Genomic DNA, 14,504 nt, shown 5'->3' with positions numbered 1-14,504 from the left:
GAAAAAATCCTACATATCAATTTATTAACTCATTCTAAAATAAACAACACCGAGCGTTTGCTATGAAAGCGTTTTATCAAACCACTAGCTAAATATTTCTCAGCTCAACGTCGTTTTCTTACTTATTTTTAAGTTAATCGCTATCAGCCAGTTTCTCCTATAAATTCGATAAAGTTATGGATGACAAATTTTGGAAATATCAGTGAAACGAGCAAAAGAGATAGCAATACGAGATGCGTTCCAACCCCTGAGAGTGTTGCTGTAGGAAGAAGACCTCAAGGGTCAGCGCGTCGGCAGAGTGCCGCTCTTGGAATTTTCGATAGGTCTGCCTGAAGGATGTTGAGGTCAGATTAGCACCATCACTTTTACAAAATACAATGGATCAGGCATCGAACCAACAAGATTTTGCTGCCCGAAACTTTTTTATGCATTATTGAAGAAAATGAAGAGTTTGTTCACATCCTCTGAATGACGAGGCACATTTTGATATCTTGGGAATTCAATAATACCTCTTCACTCAACCAAAGAAACTGTTTGGTGTGCCATATCCTCATCGGGAATCATAGGCTCACTTTTTTTGAGACTGAACTTAGAGCGAAATGTTAAGTTCCCTCTGCACTCCTAAGCTTCGTCAACATGCAATGAATGATAAGATATTACTCTAACAAGAGGGAGCTACAGTTAATGAGATTTTTTTGAATCGTATGATATTCCGAAATCCCAATCAACCGATTTTTGTTGTGAGGATTCCTGAGAAGTAAATTTATGAAGGAAGACCTCGTACAGTTGACGAACTCAAGTGAAGAATCGTATTGAAAATCCTGAAAATTTCTCAGCGCATGCCTCATGACGCCAAGAATCGCCCGCAAGAATGCATTAATCGTGAAAGACTACATTTGACCGGTGTTATATTCAAACGTTGATTAATTAAACTTCAAAAAATTTTGTTATATTCATTTATTTTTAGAGTCATTTCAAAAATACAGAATTCACTGCCGCACCCCGTAATTTTTTGTTTTGTGTTTTAGTCTAATAGTGAGAACGATCATTCGAAATATCCTGAACTGGTTACGTTGGAAACCCAAAATAAGCAAACCTTTACCTGTTTTACAAAATTCTGAATACGATGAACCACAACAAATAAACAAAAGCAATCTGAATATTAATATTATTGTTGTATGTGCTAAAAATCTACCACGGAGAAGAGACTCAACTTTTAACGCGAACCAGTCTACTAACAATGAATTGAGTCCTTATGTCGAGGTCAATTATAAAAATTTAGCTACAAGAACCAGTTGCAGTAGAGGTATCCACGCTAGCTGGAATGAAATGTTGACTATACCTTTAGAGTAAGTAGAAATAGCAAAGAAATAGTGAGTATTCAACTTTTATTCAGCTATTATTTGTTCATTTATCAATGAAATGAACTTATTAATGTTCAACTAGTACTTGGAACAAATTTCCAGTGTATGAATAGACGCAAGATCCCTGTTTCAGTGTAGTAGAAATACTTACAAATTAAAATATTTTTGAAAATCAAAGAAACCTAATAAAATCGAATCACCATTTTGTCTCATTGACTTTTTGACTTTCTAATCATCTAGGTATAGTATTTGGAAAGTTAATTTTGTATTTGACACTGTTAGTACGAGGTGTGAGCTCAGTCTCAGAGAGCACTCTTGTAGTGAATTTTGAGTTCTTTTATAAATCAACAAGTGGAATGTACAGAGATTGTAGTTGGTCAAATTCTAGAATAAATGTTGTACTGGGCCTTTCTGTATCATTTGGCTTCCTAACAACTAGAAAATCATTGATTCAGAATGTGTGTGAAGGACTGTGTCTATTCATAGTGAACCCTATGACACCTAAATGTGGTCAAAAGTGTATGTAGAGTTTTTATCGTTAAAAACTTATTAAGTTTTCTGGAATATATAGAAATAAGAATAATTTATAACAATTTTTGTGTTTTTCTAATAAACATTATAAACTTTTGTCGCTATAACTCGTTGTGAGTTCAGATGAAGTTTCTTGTTTCAAGGAGAACATATCTATATTCATGTGACTAATCAATCGGTTTTCTCCGTTTCTGGGTTGATTTCCTTAATCTAGTGATAACTGGATCGAACGACATCATTGGCGATCTAAATTGGTGTAGATCAATATTCATCCCTCGAGTTGGTCAAGAGAAAGTTGAGTGGATAGCTGAAAACCTATAATGCAAGAGACATTCCATGCTCCTTTCGATGAGTTTCTCGCCAAAAGGAAGCGAAGCACCAGTAGAAGAAAAACTATCAATACCCAAAAGAATGATCGAAAATATTCTCTACACACAATCGGGTGTAATCGATCTACATACGGCAACCTTGTTCTCTTACGAACAAATATGTCTTTCGCAATAAATGACCATCAGGATGTCATTGCAACTATTTTCAACATTGAAAGTGCTTTCGACTCTATATCCAGAAATGCGGTCCTGAATGAACTCACTAAATATAATCTACATGGTAACATATTATCATTCTTCCATAATTTCCTGACTGATAGAGTTTTCAAGGTTTCTGCGTATGGTAAGTTCTTCCTTTCTCATTCACATACTCTTGGCATACCTCAAGGTTCAGTAATAAGCTCTACTTTATTCATACTTACAATAAATATGAGTTAGCGACAACAAATCTACTACAAGAGGGATACCCCTACCTAGGAGTATCATATTGCCGAAAGAAATCCGTGCTGTTGAAATTATTTAGAAGAACATCTAGTTCCTTATCCCAATTTTTCCTTCATAACTCCCCTCTACATAGGAGTTCGAGCTAAACTATACTGTTAAGAAGCTTGCCTATGATTGTTTTATCTTTATGTCCGCTCACAAATACTTACTACGGCCCTATCTTCTATTTTATGAATAATTACGAATTTCTCGCACCTCTACTAAAAAATATCAACCATCTGTTTGACCTGTCAACTTCCTTTGCTTTCTTCCTCCAAATGCACTAAAAATAGTCTCATAGTGAACACCTCACCGTTTACAATAAACATGGACCCCCTAGCAACCTTGTAGATGAAGTATTTCTAGAAAATCTGAATAAAACTAATATCTCCAAAACTGAATCCGTTGTCGGCTGCGTAGTCACTACAAACCACGAACTTCCTTCCGCTCATCTTCGACGTAGTATTAACATTGATGCACTAAACAGCGTCCTTCAAGCTTTATCTATCCAAGCATATTCACCGACCATTCAATAGTTCAAAATATCAGTTTGTTTTGAAAAATAACCTCAAGGAGACAGTATGACTGACTGAAAGCTCTGGAGTTTTTCAAAGTTACAAAGTTACAAATAATGTTATCAGATGAAGGAGAAGACGAGGTGAAATGCCCCAAATGAAATGAGGTGCAAGAGGAAATAATAAAATGATAAAGCCCCAGGAGAAGATGGAATAGAAGTGGAAGTTCTTAAATATGGTGGAGAAAAACCGAATAAACATATTCATCAAGTAATAGAGCAGATATGGAAACAAAATAAAATCACAAAAGAGTGGAGCACAGGCAAAATCACACCAATATTTTAGAAAGGTAATAAAGAGATATGTGAGAATTGTAAGTCATAACCCTGCTAAATCTTGGCTACAAAATATTGGCAAATTTGATGATCAAAAGTTTGAAAGAATGCGCGGAGAAAGAACTAGAGGATTATCAAAACGGCTTTAGACTATGAAGATCGACGCAATCCACACTTTAGTCCAAATAATAGAAAAGTCGAAGATAAAAGACAAATTTGCTATCAAGCCTATGGAAGAAACAGAAACCTATTAAAAAATAAAAACATAAGCAAACAAAACAAAATCAAAATGTGCAAAAACCTAATTAGACCAGTAATCACTATGGAAACAACAGTAATCAACAAAAGAGAAGAGGAAAGATAATGAAAGCTATAACAGGTCTACATATAACACAGGAGGGAGAATGGAAGAAAAAGAGAAAAAGCTGGCGAAGGAAAATATAGTGAGATACATAAAATCACAAAGTCCCAACTGGGCTGGACAAATAATGAGAAGAAAACCAACTGAGATGATGGAAAGAATAACGCAATGGACCCCATTGTGGCCAAGGAGAAGATGTAGGCTGAAAAAAGACTTCAAGAAACGAAATAGAGGAGGTCATAAGAACACTCAATATAGAGAACTTGAGGGCCGAAAGAAATGGAAAATAATAAGAAACGCAGCCAAAACAAACGACAAACTATGAAGAAAATGAAAATTACAAAACGAGAAGTAATCCACCTAAAAAAAGGTTGTCAAATCGCTAATAGCGATAGCCATGATTAAAAAAATTGGGTGGATGATGATGGTTCTCCACTCGCTCCAGCCAGCGTCAGACAAAAAATAAATTATTTTACTTGCCCTCCTGGATTGGTAATTTGCATATTTACTGCTAGTAGTAATCACAAAGCTTCTGAGGTACGGAGTCGAATGAGAAAGCGAAAGAACGGTTAAATACAATTTCTTTCATGAAAATAAATCAAGAAAAAGGGGTGTGAATATCAACGATAATGGGAGAATGAACTTCACGGTTTCTACCTACTTCTTACTTAGGTACAAACGGTTACAAAAAAAGTGCAACAGAGTGAAAGCGGGTCCGTGCAACAAGCGGATTTAAACGGTGTGCAAATACTAAGCTATCGGTCGGTCGATGCTGAATGGTAAGGGCTGCGGTTCTCAAAACTTGCATTAGCAAATTACCGCGTGCGCATTCAGAAATTCCGGTAACAATCTTTCAAACTCTTTTCTTCTAACAAGACCACCACTGAGCACCATCAATAGCAGTTCCGCGACTCCTAACGGAGTGTGAATACTCAGCGCCTCCAGTAGATGTTTCCTTATCCCCGGTATAATCGATTGGCTGAAGGCACTAACACAACGAGTAGTGTTAAACAGAAAAAAAAAAAGATTTCCATAATTATCCCAATTCATACTACTTATAATAAAAACGTGCCTCAATTCACGGAATTGAGGCACAGAAAGTTTCATACATGAAAACCGACAATTTCTTTTGAGACACTCCCTGTATTTCTTTTCGTTTGACTTTGATATTGAAATTTTCTTTATATTTTAGATCGAACCACTCCGACTATTTGAGCCCAAATTCATTGGACGGGGTTATAAATATCAATATTTTCGATGAAAGCGATACAGAAGTGATAAAACTGAACAAAAGGTGTAGAAATTGGCTTGGTGGTATTGACATATTATTGTCTGCGATTTGTACATCAGAAAATGTAAGAAAACTAAATTGATGAATATTTTTTTTTAATATAATCACAATGTGATGGAAATGGTTTTAGATGACTGGTTTCTTTCCATTAAAAATACCATACTTGTTATTAGATTACGAACATGAAGATAAACAACAGAACAAATCTTTAAAAATGTCGAATTACCAAATTGGATCGAGTTATTTATATATGGAAATTTCTGTACACCCGAATGTTCCTAAATTATCTCCAAATATGGTAAAGATTCATAAAAAGTATCCTACTTTTCTCGTTTACTGAATTGTTTATTATTGAATTACACTCAAAGAAAGTTGAAAACGATATTGTTCAATTTTTAGAGTGAACTACCTTCCGGCGATATACCATTTATTCAAGAACATATTTTGACATGGAATCGGAACTATAATACCAACTACCCCCATAGAAAATTCAATGCCTTAGTATTAGATACCAATGGTAAGACAACTTGTGTTACAAGATTCATTAAACCTCTAGAACCACCACCAATAAATACAGAAGAATTTGATGTAACTGCCGAACAATGTATTAGATACATTTCCTTGATACCTTTCACCGAATGCAGTCATTTTTATAACAACATTTGGTTGACACCCGATGTGAGTATAGTTACTATACATATAACCTAGAGATAGGAAACTTCAAAACATCTCCATCTGATATTCCATATAGAGCAAACTTACATATTTGTTTGTAAAACCTCCACTCTATTGCTTTAGTTTTTACTCATAGTTTATTATCTCTGGAAAATGTCAGAAAAGATTTCACTACATTAGATTGACAGAAGATTCTTCTTCAGGAAAGGCGAAAGACTGGAGACACCTTGAGAATTCAATTAACAATAGAATTTTTTGGCTTTCCTTTCCTCAACTGAACTTAACTGGAATTTATTAACAGTGTTATTCAATTTATTCTTAGCAATTAATAAAGTTGATGCTTGGTACAATAACGGACCATGCCATAGCTTTGACATGTTACTTATTGGCTCTAAAAATCGAAGCGTGGTTACTTCTGGGTTATGGTATACCTCACGGCAGTACTGCATATGTATTAATTCGAGATCATCCTGGAGATAATCCTCTACCTATACATTATATCATAGACGTTACCTCAAATGAGAAATATGATTTACAAGATGAACATTGTCCATTACAGAAAATATTTTGTGTTATAGACGGAACAAATGTGAGTATTCTTAAAAATAGTTTTGTAAAGTAGCCATTATTCAGCATAAGTCGATGGAAGGTCTTTACAAACGATATATATATATATATATATATATATATATATATATATATATATATATATATATATATATATATATATATATATATATATATATATATAACAGACGAATTTGTCGTCTTGAACCTGTGACCTCTCGCATGTGAGCCTATATTCTAGCCACTACACAACGGTGACCTTAATAATATGTATTATACGCACTACTACTTAAAGTATTAAAGTTTTACGCACTCGAAAGTACGTACTTTAGGGAAGGTAGTGGAAAATAGTAGTTTATGGGTGTATAGGACGACTATGGTGGTATTATATACCGTGAGAGACCGAAAAAGTCACGATTTTATCCGTCTTTCATGTGTTATATGTCATTCGGATGAAATGAGAAATATATAAATAGTCCGGTTAATTTGGACATGCGAAGTTATATAAATTTACAGCAAGCTGTAAAGTCGTTCAAAATATAATTACCAATACAATCTGAAAGTTCTCCATATTTCCATTTAATATATGAATAAATAATATAAATACAAGTCAAAGAAGAGAATTAGTATAAAACACTCGTATTAGAAGGCTATTCTACCATTCGTTCTTTCGGCCACTCGAGATACGCGCCCCTTTCCAAATTTAGAACTCTTGCTGTAATGAGAAGCCTCCTGTTACTTGTATTTCAATATAATTTTGGACTATGCCTCACTGAACAATTGGGATTGTACATAATTGAGAAATATTCAAAATAAACTAGCATATTTCTAATTTTGTATAATTTTGAAAAATATTGTTTGCTGATTTTCATCATAGTTTCATTCATTCTCAAAAACACCCACAACTACTTCTCGAAAAGTAATAATTATCATATTAAAACAATAGATAATATTTTTATACTGAGAAATCTAATAAAAAAACTACGAAAAAGGAAAACACGGAGAATCCACCAAAAATTAATTGATATGTCGAATCAGAAGATAACAAGGTTTCATTTTGATCCTAATGTCCACTTATCTCTCATCTTTCAAGTCAATTTTGAATTTTTCACAATCTATTTATCTGCTTAGAAATTTTTTGTCTCGTTTTTACTCGTTATCTCGTATTTTAATTGTGGTTTTCTTCGTTTTTTCTTCTTTTTTTTTTGTTTTTTGTTCCAATATGCTCGCTCGAATATTCTGCAAACTTCAAAAGTTTATAATTATTTCTAAAAATATTCTTATTCACTATTTTATTCGCTAATTAAATTGAGAATAATTTTAGCTGGTTTTCTGGCGATCATTAGAAGAATTTATGTGCATCTGGAGTGGCTCTTAGCGTGCGAGGCATTATCACAAATTTAATATGAGTACATTAACGTGTAATGGTCAATAGCTGCTCACAATGTCGTATCAGTTCACATACGAACGAAGATTCCTGCTCAAATTCATCAATAATCTTTATCAAACAAATTTAATCAGTAGAACACTGAATTCAATTTGGCTCTCCTTCTTTGTACTCTTCTTTCTTTGACTCATTATGTCACGGTAAAGCTCATTTTACTCATATAAACTAACTTCTCCCCTTTATACTGCATCCCCATTGATTTGGTTTGGTTTGAACTTATTCTTATTTGATATTTTCTCATTGTTTCTTTTATTTACTGATGGACTTCTTTGAAATTGAATCTTTGCTCTTCTTGGAAAATTTTGGATATTTTGCACTCATAATTATTATTTTAGGTTTGGGCTAATACTCAAACTACTAACAATGTAGCTTTGACTAAATTTGATTTCCATCAAAACTCTGATTGGCTACCGATGTTTGATAATAATATAAGTGCCCCCAATAATTCCATGGCGAAAAAAATCATTTACAAGATAAAAGAAGATGATGAAGTAGTAAGTAATATGAAACTATTTGTATAGAATATAGGAATGCAGTTTAACAATAAACTTATCTACTTCCTCCTGCTTGTACTCGCAATTTTAGGTTAATCAAATGTATTATTATTATGTTGTATTTATACACCAAAAAACGATACAATGGAAATTGTAATATTTGAAAAAAAAATATTAAAAAACTGGAAGCAAATAGCGTTGAAGTGAACGTGACTAATTCTTATAGAGAAATATATATATATATATATATATAGAATACTTAACAATGAAAAAATTATATGAACACACACAAAAAAACAATGATACTAATTAATATCAATTAAAGAACTTCATGGAGTGGAATAAGGCTTTGACCATGAAATTAGCAGACTGTTCACTGCCATCTACTCTCAGAAGCTCTATTTCTCTATCCTAATAGAGTGATGGTGCTTACTCTTCCTCGACAGTATCCGTGGAGCCAGTACAGTCCGGTTATAATAGAACTTATCGGATGCGGCGGCGCATTTGGCGCTTTCTTATGAGCAGCGGCGAATTATTTATGTTAATTTTTTAGAACTAATTCCTAGAAAGGTCTCTCCATTTATTTTTTGCATTCTGATATTTATTAGAACTTGTTTAGCAGAGCAAGAGAACGGAGCGAAATAGAAAAATAATCAGTAAATCTAAATAAATTAGTCTAGTGTTAGTGTTCAAAGAAATTAAGTGAAAGACAGGATATAAATTCACCACCTCGTTAAAAAACAGTTCAAATAAATTAAGAAATAAGAGAAAATTACATTGATGTCAGGTTTAAGATATTGTTAATAAATAATGACATAAACATGGCTAAGTGATTTGGTAACCTGAAAGTGACGGAACCGAAACCCGAACTGAAGAATCGCGAGCAGAAAACATTCAATAAGAGGACAAAACTAGATAAAAGACTCAAAGGAGCACTGGTAAGTGGCGGCTTTCATCCAGAAACATTTTCATTCAAAGACGAGTCCTCCATCAATAATGAGGAACGACACATCGACTTTGAAAAACTATATTTCTACCAATATGGACGAGAAAATTTCAAATATCAAAAATTATATTTCTGTCAATACGAAAGAGAAAATTTCAACCATGAAGAGCAACATTTCTGCCCAAAATTTTATCAGTGAAAACTGACATTGCCGCTGACGTCGAAAATCACGTCTCTAAAATCAGATTTCGAGAACAAAATGACAACGATGGATAAAAAAATCGAAAAGTTAGTGAGACAATTGCATATTCGAGAACAAAATATATTATAGTAGAAAAACAGAAGTTCGAACAAAGGAAATTTTGCAATCCACAAGTACTTATCGAAACAGAAGAAGTAGGCAGTTTTACACGAGTTATTGCCCCAATGTTTGACGGTAAGACGTCTTGGACCAATTAAACAGTTTGAAACAGTCGCTAGAGCGAATAATGAGTTCGATAAAGAAAAAGCAGTAAACTTGATAATTGCATTAAGAGGAGACGCTTTAGATGTAGTCCAAGAAGAAATTGATGAGGCTGGACATGCCATATGGTCACGACCATCTAGAACACCTGTACTAATTGGTGCTGAAGAACCGAAGGTAGAAAAACGACGAAACTCTTCAAGATTACGAGGTAGAGATTGCCCGACTCATCAGATTCGCTTATCCATCAAAACCAGACAACATGATGGAATGTTTGAAAATCCAGACATTAATTGATGGCTTACACGACCATGATATGCAGAGGACGCTTCTATCAACTCAGCCAAGACTGCTGCTCTTGAATATGAAGCAGCCACGATAGCTTCATATAACAAGGTCGGAACGATACACGAAAAAGTTGAAGAAAGCAAACTGGACCGGATCAACAACTAGTTAAAAAGTATAGTTAACAAGAAGCTGAGAGAGAGCAAATTTCGGAATTGTAGTAAGCCAGGGCAAGACTGCAGATCGTGTAAACGTACTGGGACTTTTGCAAACACTAAAGTCCAGTCACAGGAAAAACAAGGATGGTGATGAAAGCAAACTTGACCAAATCGACAATTTGATCAAAAGTATGGCTAAAAAAAGCCAAGGTAGATTCGCTGCTGGAATTGTGAAGAGCTAGGGAATGTACGAAGATCCTGTAAGCGTCCCAGCAAATGTAAATGAATAACCACAGGCGCAGAAAAATTTGAACGGGTCAACTACGAGGGGCTGAGCACCGACCTAGGATCGTTCCAGAGACTGTGTTTATTAATCCACTCCACGAATAGAAAGAGTGTGAGTAAATACGAAAAACAAACAATACATCCGTATAAAGTGAGTACTTTGAGTATTAAAAAGATCTGATGCACCCCAAACTCCAGTTCAAAATTGCGAAATTCACTCATAAACAAACAAAAACAACGAATAAAAGTGAAGAGTGGAATGCAATGCGGACCGTGGAATGCTGGGTACATGTTATCGAGCTTAGATGGTTACTTAATTTGTCCATCCTAACAGGATGGGTTGCCCAAAACAGCGCAGCACCGACCCAGGATCATAAGCTTGCCTCCTGCTACTGTGAGCACCGAGAAACCGGCCGTACCCAGTAACAAAGCCGAATTTGAGGAAGCCGTAATTTCAAGAAATTCAGTTTTCAGCAATGAATGGTCACCTACAAGGATCAAAGAAGATCAAGAGAATGATCCTCACCTACCTGTGAAGAAATATCAAAATTTTTTACCAGGACTAAAGACATATTGGGCTTAGTGGGACTTCTTTGTAATGTCGGATACATCTATGTTTTGTGTGTTTGTGAAATTCTGGATTTGAATAAGTTCATATTAGGCTTCATTATCAATTTTAAATCAGACAAAGCTCTCAATTGTAGAATTTCTGCTCCAACACTAAACTTATAAATACTTTCAAATAAGGATTATTGATCTTCGGAGGAAAAATGGAGGCTCTTCTTTCGGCAATACAGTTCCTATTCCTTATTCTTTCTTCTTCTAGTTTACTTTGTAATTTCATTATATTATTTATAATGTATTATGATAACATGTTCTCCATTACTTTAGTCCGTATACTTACTAGCTTCTGCACTTTATTTTTTATATTAAACAAAAAACATTGATGCAGACACATTTTATGGAAGCTAAAAATTTTTATTCTTGTTCAAGAATCTAGATAAAAGGTAGTAAATTGTGAAGGTAAAGGATTATTTTGGATATTCACCAAAAATATGTCAAGATAAAAACTAATTATGAGCAAATTTCTTTCTTGTAGGTTGAGATACTTCTTGAAAAATATCTCAAGCGGAAATTTTCTAAAGTCAGGCAACTTGACAAAACTATTTGGAATGGTGGATTATCGAATGTATTGACTAACGTTTTAAAAACTTTTGAAATGAACTGTATGTACAATAAAAATCACCAAGAAACAATTCGTGAGCTCAATGAAGAGATATCACAATATAAGGTGAGTTTCATTTAATTTGACGTCTTTGTTCATGAAATAGGACAAACTTTAGAACAAAATGACTATTTTGGAAACAGAATAATCATTAAAAAAATTTAGTTTCTTTATGGAATTAACAATATTGTTATTGGACGAGTGCGGATTACTTTGCTCCTCTTAGAGGATATTTGCGCAGCTTCTTCTGGCATTTTTTTAGTCAACTTGTAATTTCGCAACAAAATTAACATGTTAGGGAGCCCATTTTGCGGGAAATTTTCTAAAGTACGCAATCAGCATTTCAAAATACGGTTATTATGACCTACAAAACTTTTTTGCATATTAATTTTTTCCGAGTTGGTGAAACTCGATTTCTCCACTTTTTAATCTTGCATTTTGGTCTATACGTTATAGTGATGGATATATGTATCATTCATTGTTACTTATCTAACGACTTTTCGAGTTTTTTGATGTACAACTGTTAACATTCTCAGTACATTTTGTTGTTTTTCAATTTGAAAGTATGTTCATTCTGTGCCACATAGTAGGAAACACCACTATCTACAACTATTTTTTCAATAGTCACAAGTTACATATTTATTGTCACAATGTCAAAAGATTAATGGAGAAGAAAAAGAAGAATTTATGGTCATCCCAGATCTTTTAGAACGGTCGAGTGAATTGAACCCTGGTGACAGGCTTGACTTCGTAAGATGGTTAAGTGCTCTCCAAATGTTACCTACATCTTGTTTTCAGATTAAGCTCATTTTTATCTTGATGGAAACGACCACAAAGGAAATTGCTGTTGCTGGAGCCCAACCAATCCAAACATAAACATCAGAAACTCCAGAATTCGCCTTAAGTTATCGTATAGGCTGCGGGGGAATTGTAGGTCCTTACTTTTTTGAAGATGAAAGGAGACGCACAGTTATAGTGAATTTAAAGCTTTTTGTGTAGATGTTAGACAACTTCTCACTACCTGAGTTGCAAAATTGTGATGGTTATAACATGGTTCTAGGAAGATGGAGCAGCATCACAAGCGTCAAATAGATCTCTTCCAAGAGAAATTTATCCTGGCAAATTGATCACCAGGAGAGGTTACATACGTTAGCATCTACTCAGACCCGATTTAACACAATTTTTTCTGTGGAGTTATATCTAATATGTAACATTTTTTCCATAAACTTCTTACCATCTTCAAAACTGTTTCAAACAACTTTCTCTTGAAATTCATATCCATTCTTTCGGTTTGTTACAAGTATTTTATTTAGAATCTAGAAAAAAATGCATACTTCCACTGAGAGGTCTTTTTAAGAGGTTATTCATTACTTTTTCCAACTTGAATTGCAAATTTTTATATGAAGAACATAGTCGTTGATCCAATTTCCATATTCCCAAGCTTCGTCAACTTGGAACAGAATTTAATGTCGATCAATCATTCAAGATGTATCTTTCACTACTAATACTACGAAAAAAGCAACTGTAGTAGCATATTGACTAGTATGAACGAAGGAAACACTGTTTGAACTAGCTGCAGTATATGTTATTTCAGATAGTAAAATTTACTTCTCTTTTTTTTTGAAAACACCTTTTCTTGGAATCAATACATGAAAGTTAGTAAATCAATGACTCTGGATCAACTGCAAGTAGGCAATCCGGTAGATTTCAGGAAAAAAACATGTACTAGAATTAAGCTACTTATAGTACAAAAGTTTTTAATGCTATAACGTTTTTACTGCAAATAGAGACACAAGTTATTTGTACCGACTTAAGTATTTCCCTAATTAGTGTATATTTTAGGTATCTGGACTTGCCATGAATGTACCTTTCAAACATATCTCCGAACTTGCGAAGAAAATCAAGAAAATCGGTATCCACATACAGCAAGAAACAGACGTTGAATTTGCTCTGGGTGTTTATGTGCATTCGTATCCAGGTCGTTTGTTTTCAGTTTGGATATTCTTAGTCAGTGTTAAAAACTCCGATTAGCTACAGAACGTTGAATAACACACACAAATTTTGTAATTATAACCCTATTTATTTTGTGTATGATGTTATTTTGAGCTAATAAAGTGTTTGAAATTATTGTATCATCTTATTTCAAATTCAGCTCAATTTGTTTATGACTGCAGTTTTTTCACCCTCGGGAGTGACGCCTCGTGGTAAAACATTTTAGGTGTTCCGAAAAACTTCCAAAGAAAACTCAACTAGTAGAAGGTTTGATGAATTTTTAGAATTTCCATCAATTTAATCGTCTTACTTTCTGAAATGATAGAGAATTGTTTGCAATGTTGTTAATGAAAAGAAAAATATATTAACAAGCACTATTCCAATTTTCTACCGAGGTCCTTACTATATTTTTCTTTCCATTCTTCATTATATCTGAAGTAAATTCGCAATTTTTCCATAATTTCTTGAATAACAACACAAACACAATGAATATAGATTGAAACACATACCTAATAGCAGAAGGAAATTTATGATAGGTGATGACAATACCAACTGATCCATGAAGCTTCAAGGAGAACCATTTGTCCAAATTTGTCCATCGACAAAACCAAGGATGACGTCAAATAAGTGTGACGTATGCAGGCGCCATTTCTATTTGGAGCATAACGGCCATATTTGTTCCATGTGCAGCAAGAGCAATTGAAAACGTTGTTTATGCATTTTTTTTAATCAGTGATTTTTTGAGAGGTATAGGATTT

General features: G+C 33.9%; 1 protein-coding gene across 1 annotated transcript in view; it reads left to right on the top strand.

The window, feature by feature from the left end:
• LOC130894523 (coiled-coil and C2 domain-containing protein 2A) overlaps positions 1 to 13,858 on the top strand; it is a 30,108-nt gene extending 16,250 nt beyond the window's left edge. Inside the window, exons 9-16 of the mRNA XM_057801404.1 lie at positions 1,029 to 1,349; positions 5,111 to 5,273; positions 5,340 to 5,507; positions 5,609 to 5,887; positions 6,207 to 6,473; positions 8,234 to 8,392; positions 11,629 to 11,820; positions 13,597 to 13,858. Of these exons, the coding sequence (XP_057657387.1) occupies positions 1,029 to 1,349; positions 5,111 to 5,273; positions 5,340 to 5,507; positions 5,609 to 5,887; positions 6,207 to 6,473; positions 8,234 to 8,392; positions 11,629 to 11,820; positions 13,597 to 13,785 (1,738 nt within the window). The 3' untranslated portion in view covers positions 13,786 to 13,858. The remainder of the gene's footprint in view (positions 1 to 1,028; positions 1,350 to 5,110; positions 5,274 to 5,339; positions 5,508 to 5,608; positions 5,888 to 6,206; positions 6,474 to 8,233; positions 8,393 to 11,628; positions 11,821 to 13,596) is intronic.
• The last annotated feature ends 646 nt before the right edge of the window (positions 13,859 to 14,504 follow it).

The sequence above is a fragment of the Diorhabda carinulata genome, chromosome 5 (genome assembly GCF_026250575.1).
Source record: "Diorhabda carinulata isolate Delta chromosome 5, icDioCari1.1, whole genome shotgun sequence".
NCBI classification, from domain to species: domain Eukaryota; kingdom Metazoa; phylum Arthropoda; class Insecta; order Coleoptera; family Chrysomelidae; genus Diorhabda; species Diorhabda carinulata.
Note: the sequence above shows the minus strand (reverse complement) of the source record. Positions and strands in the feature narration are given on the sequence as shown.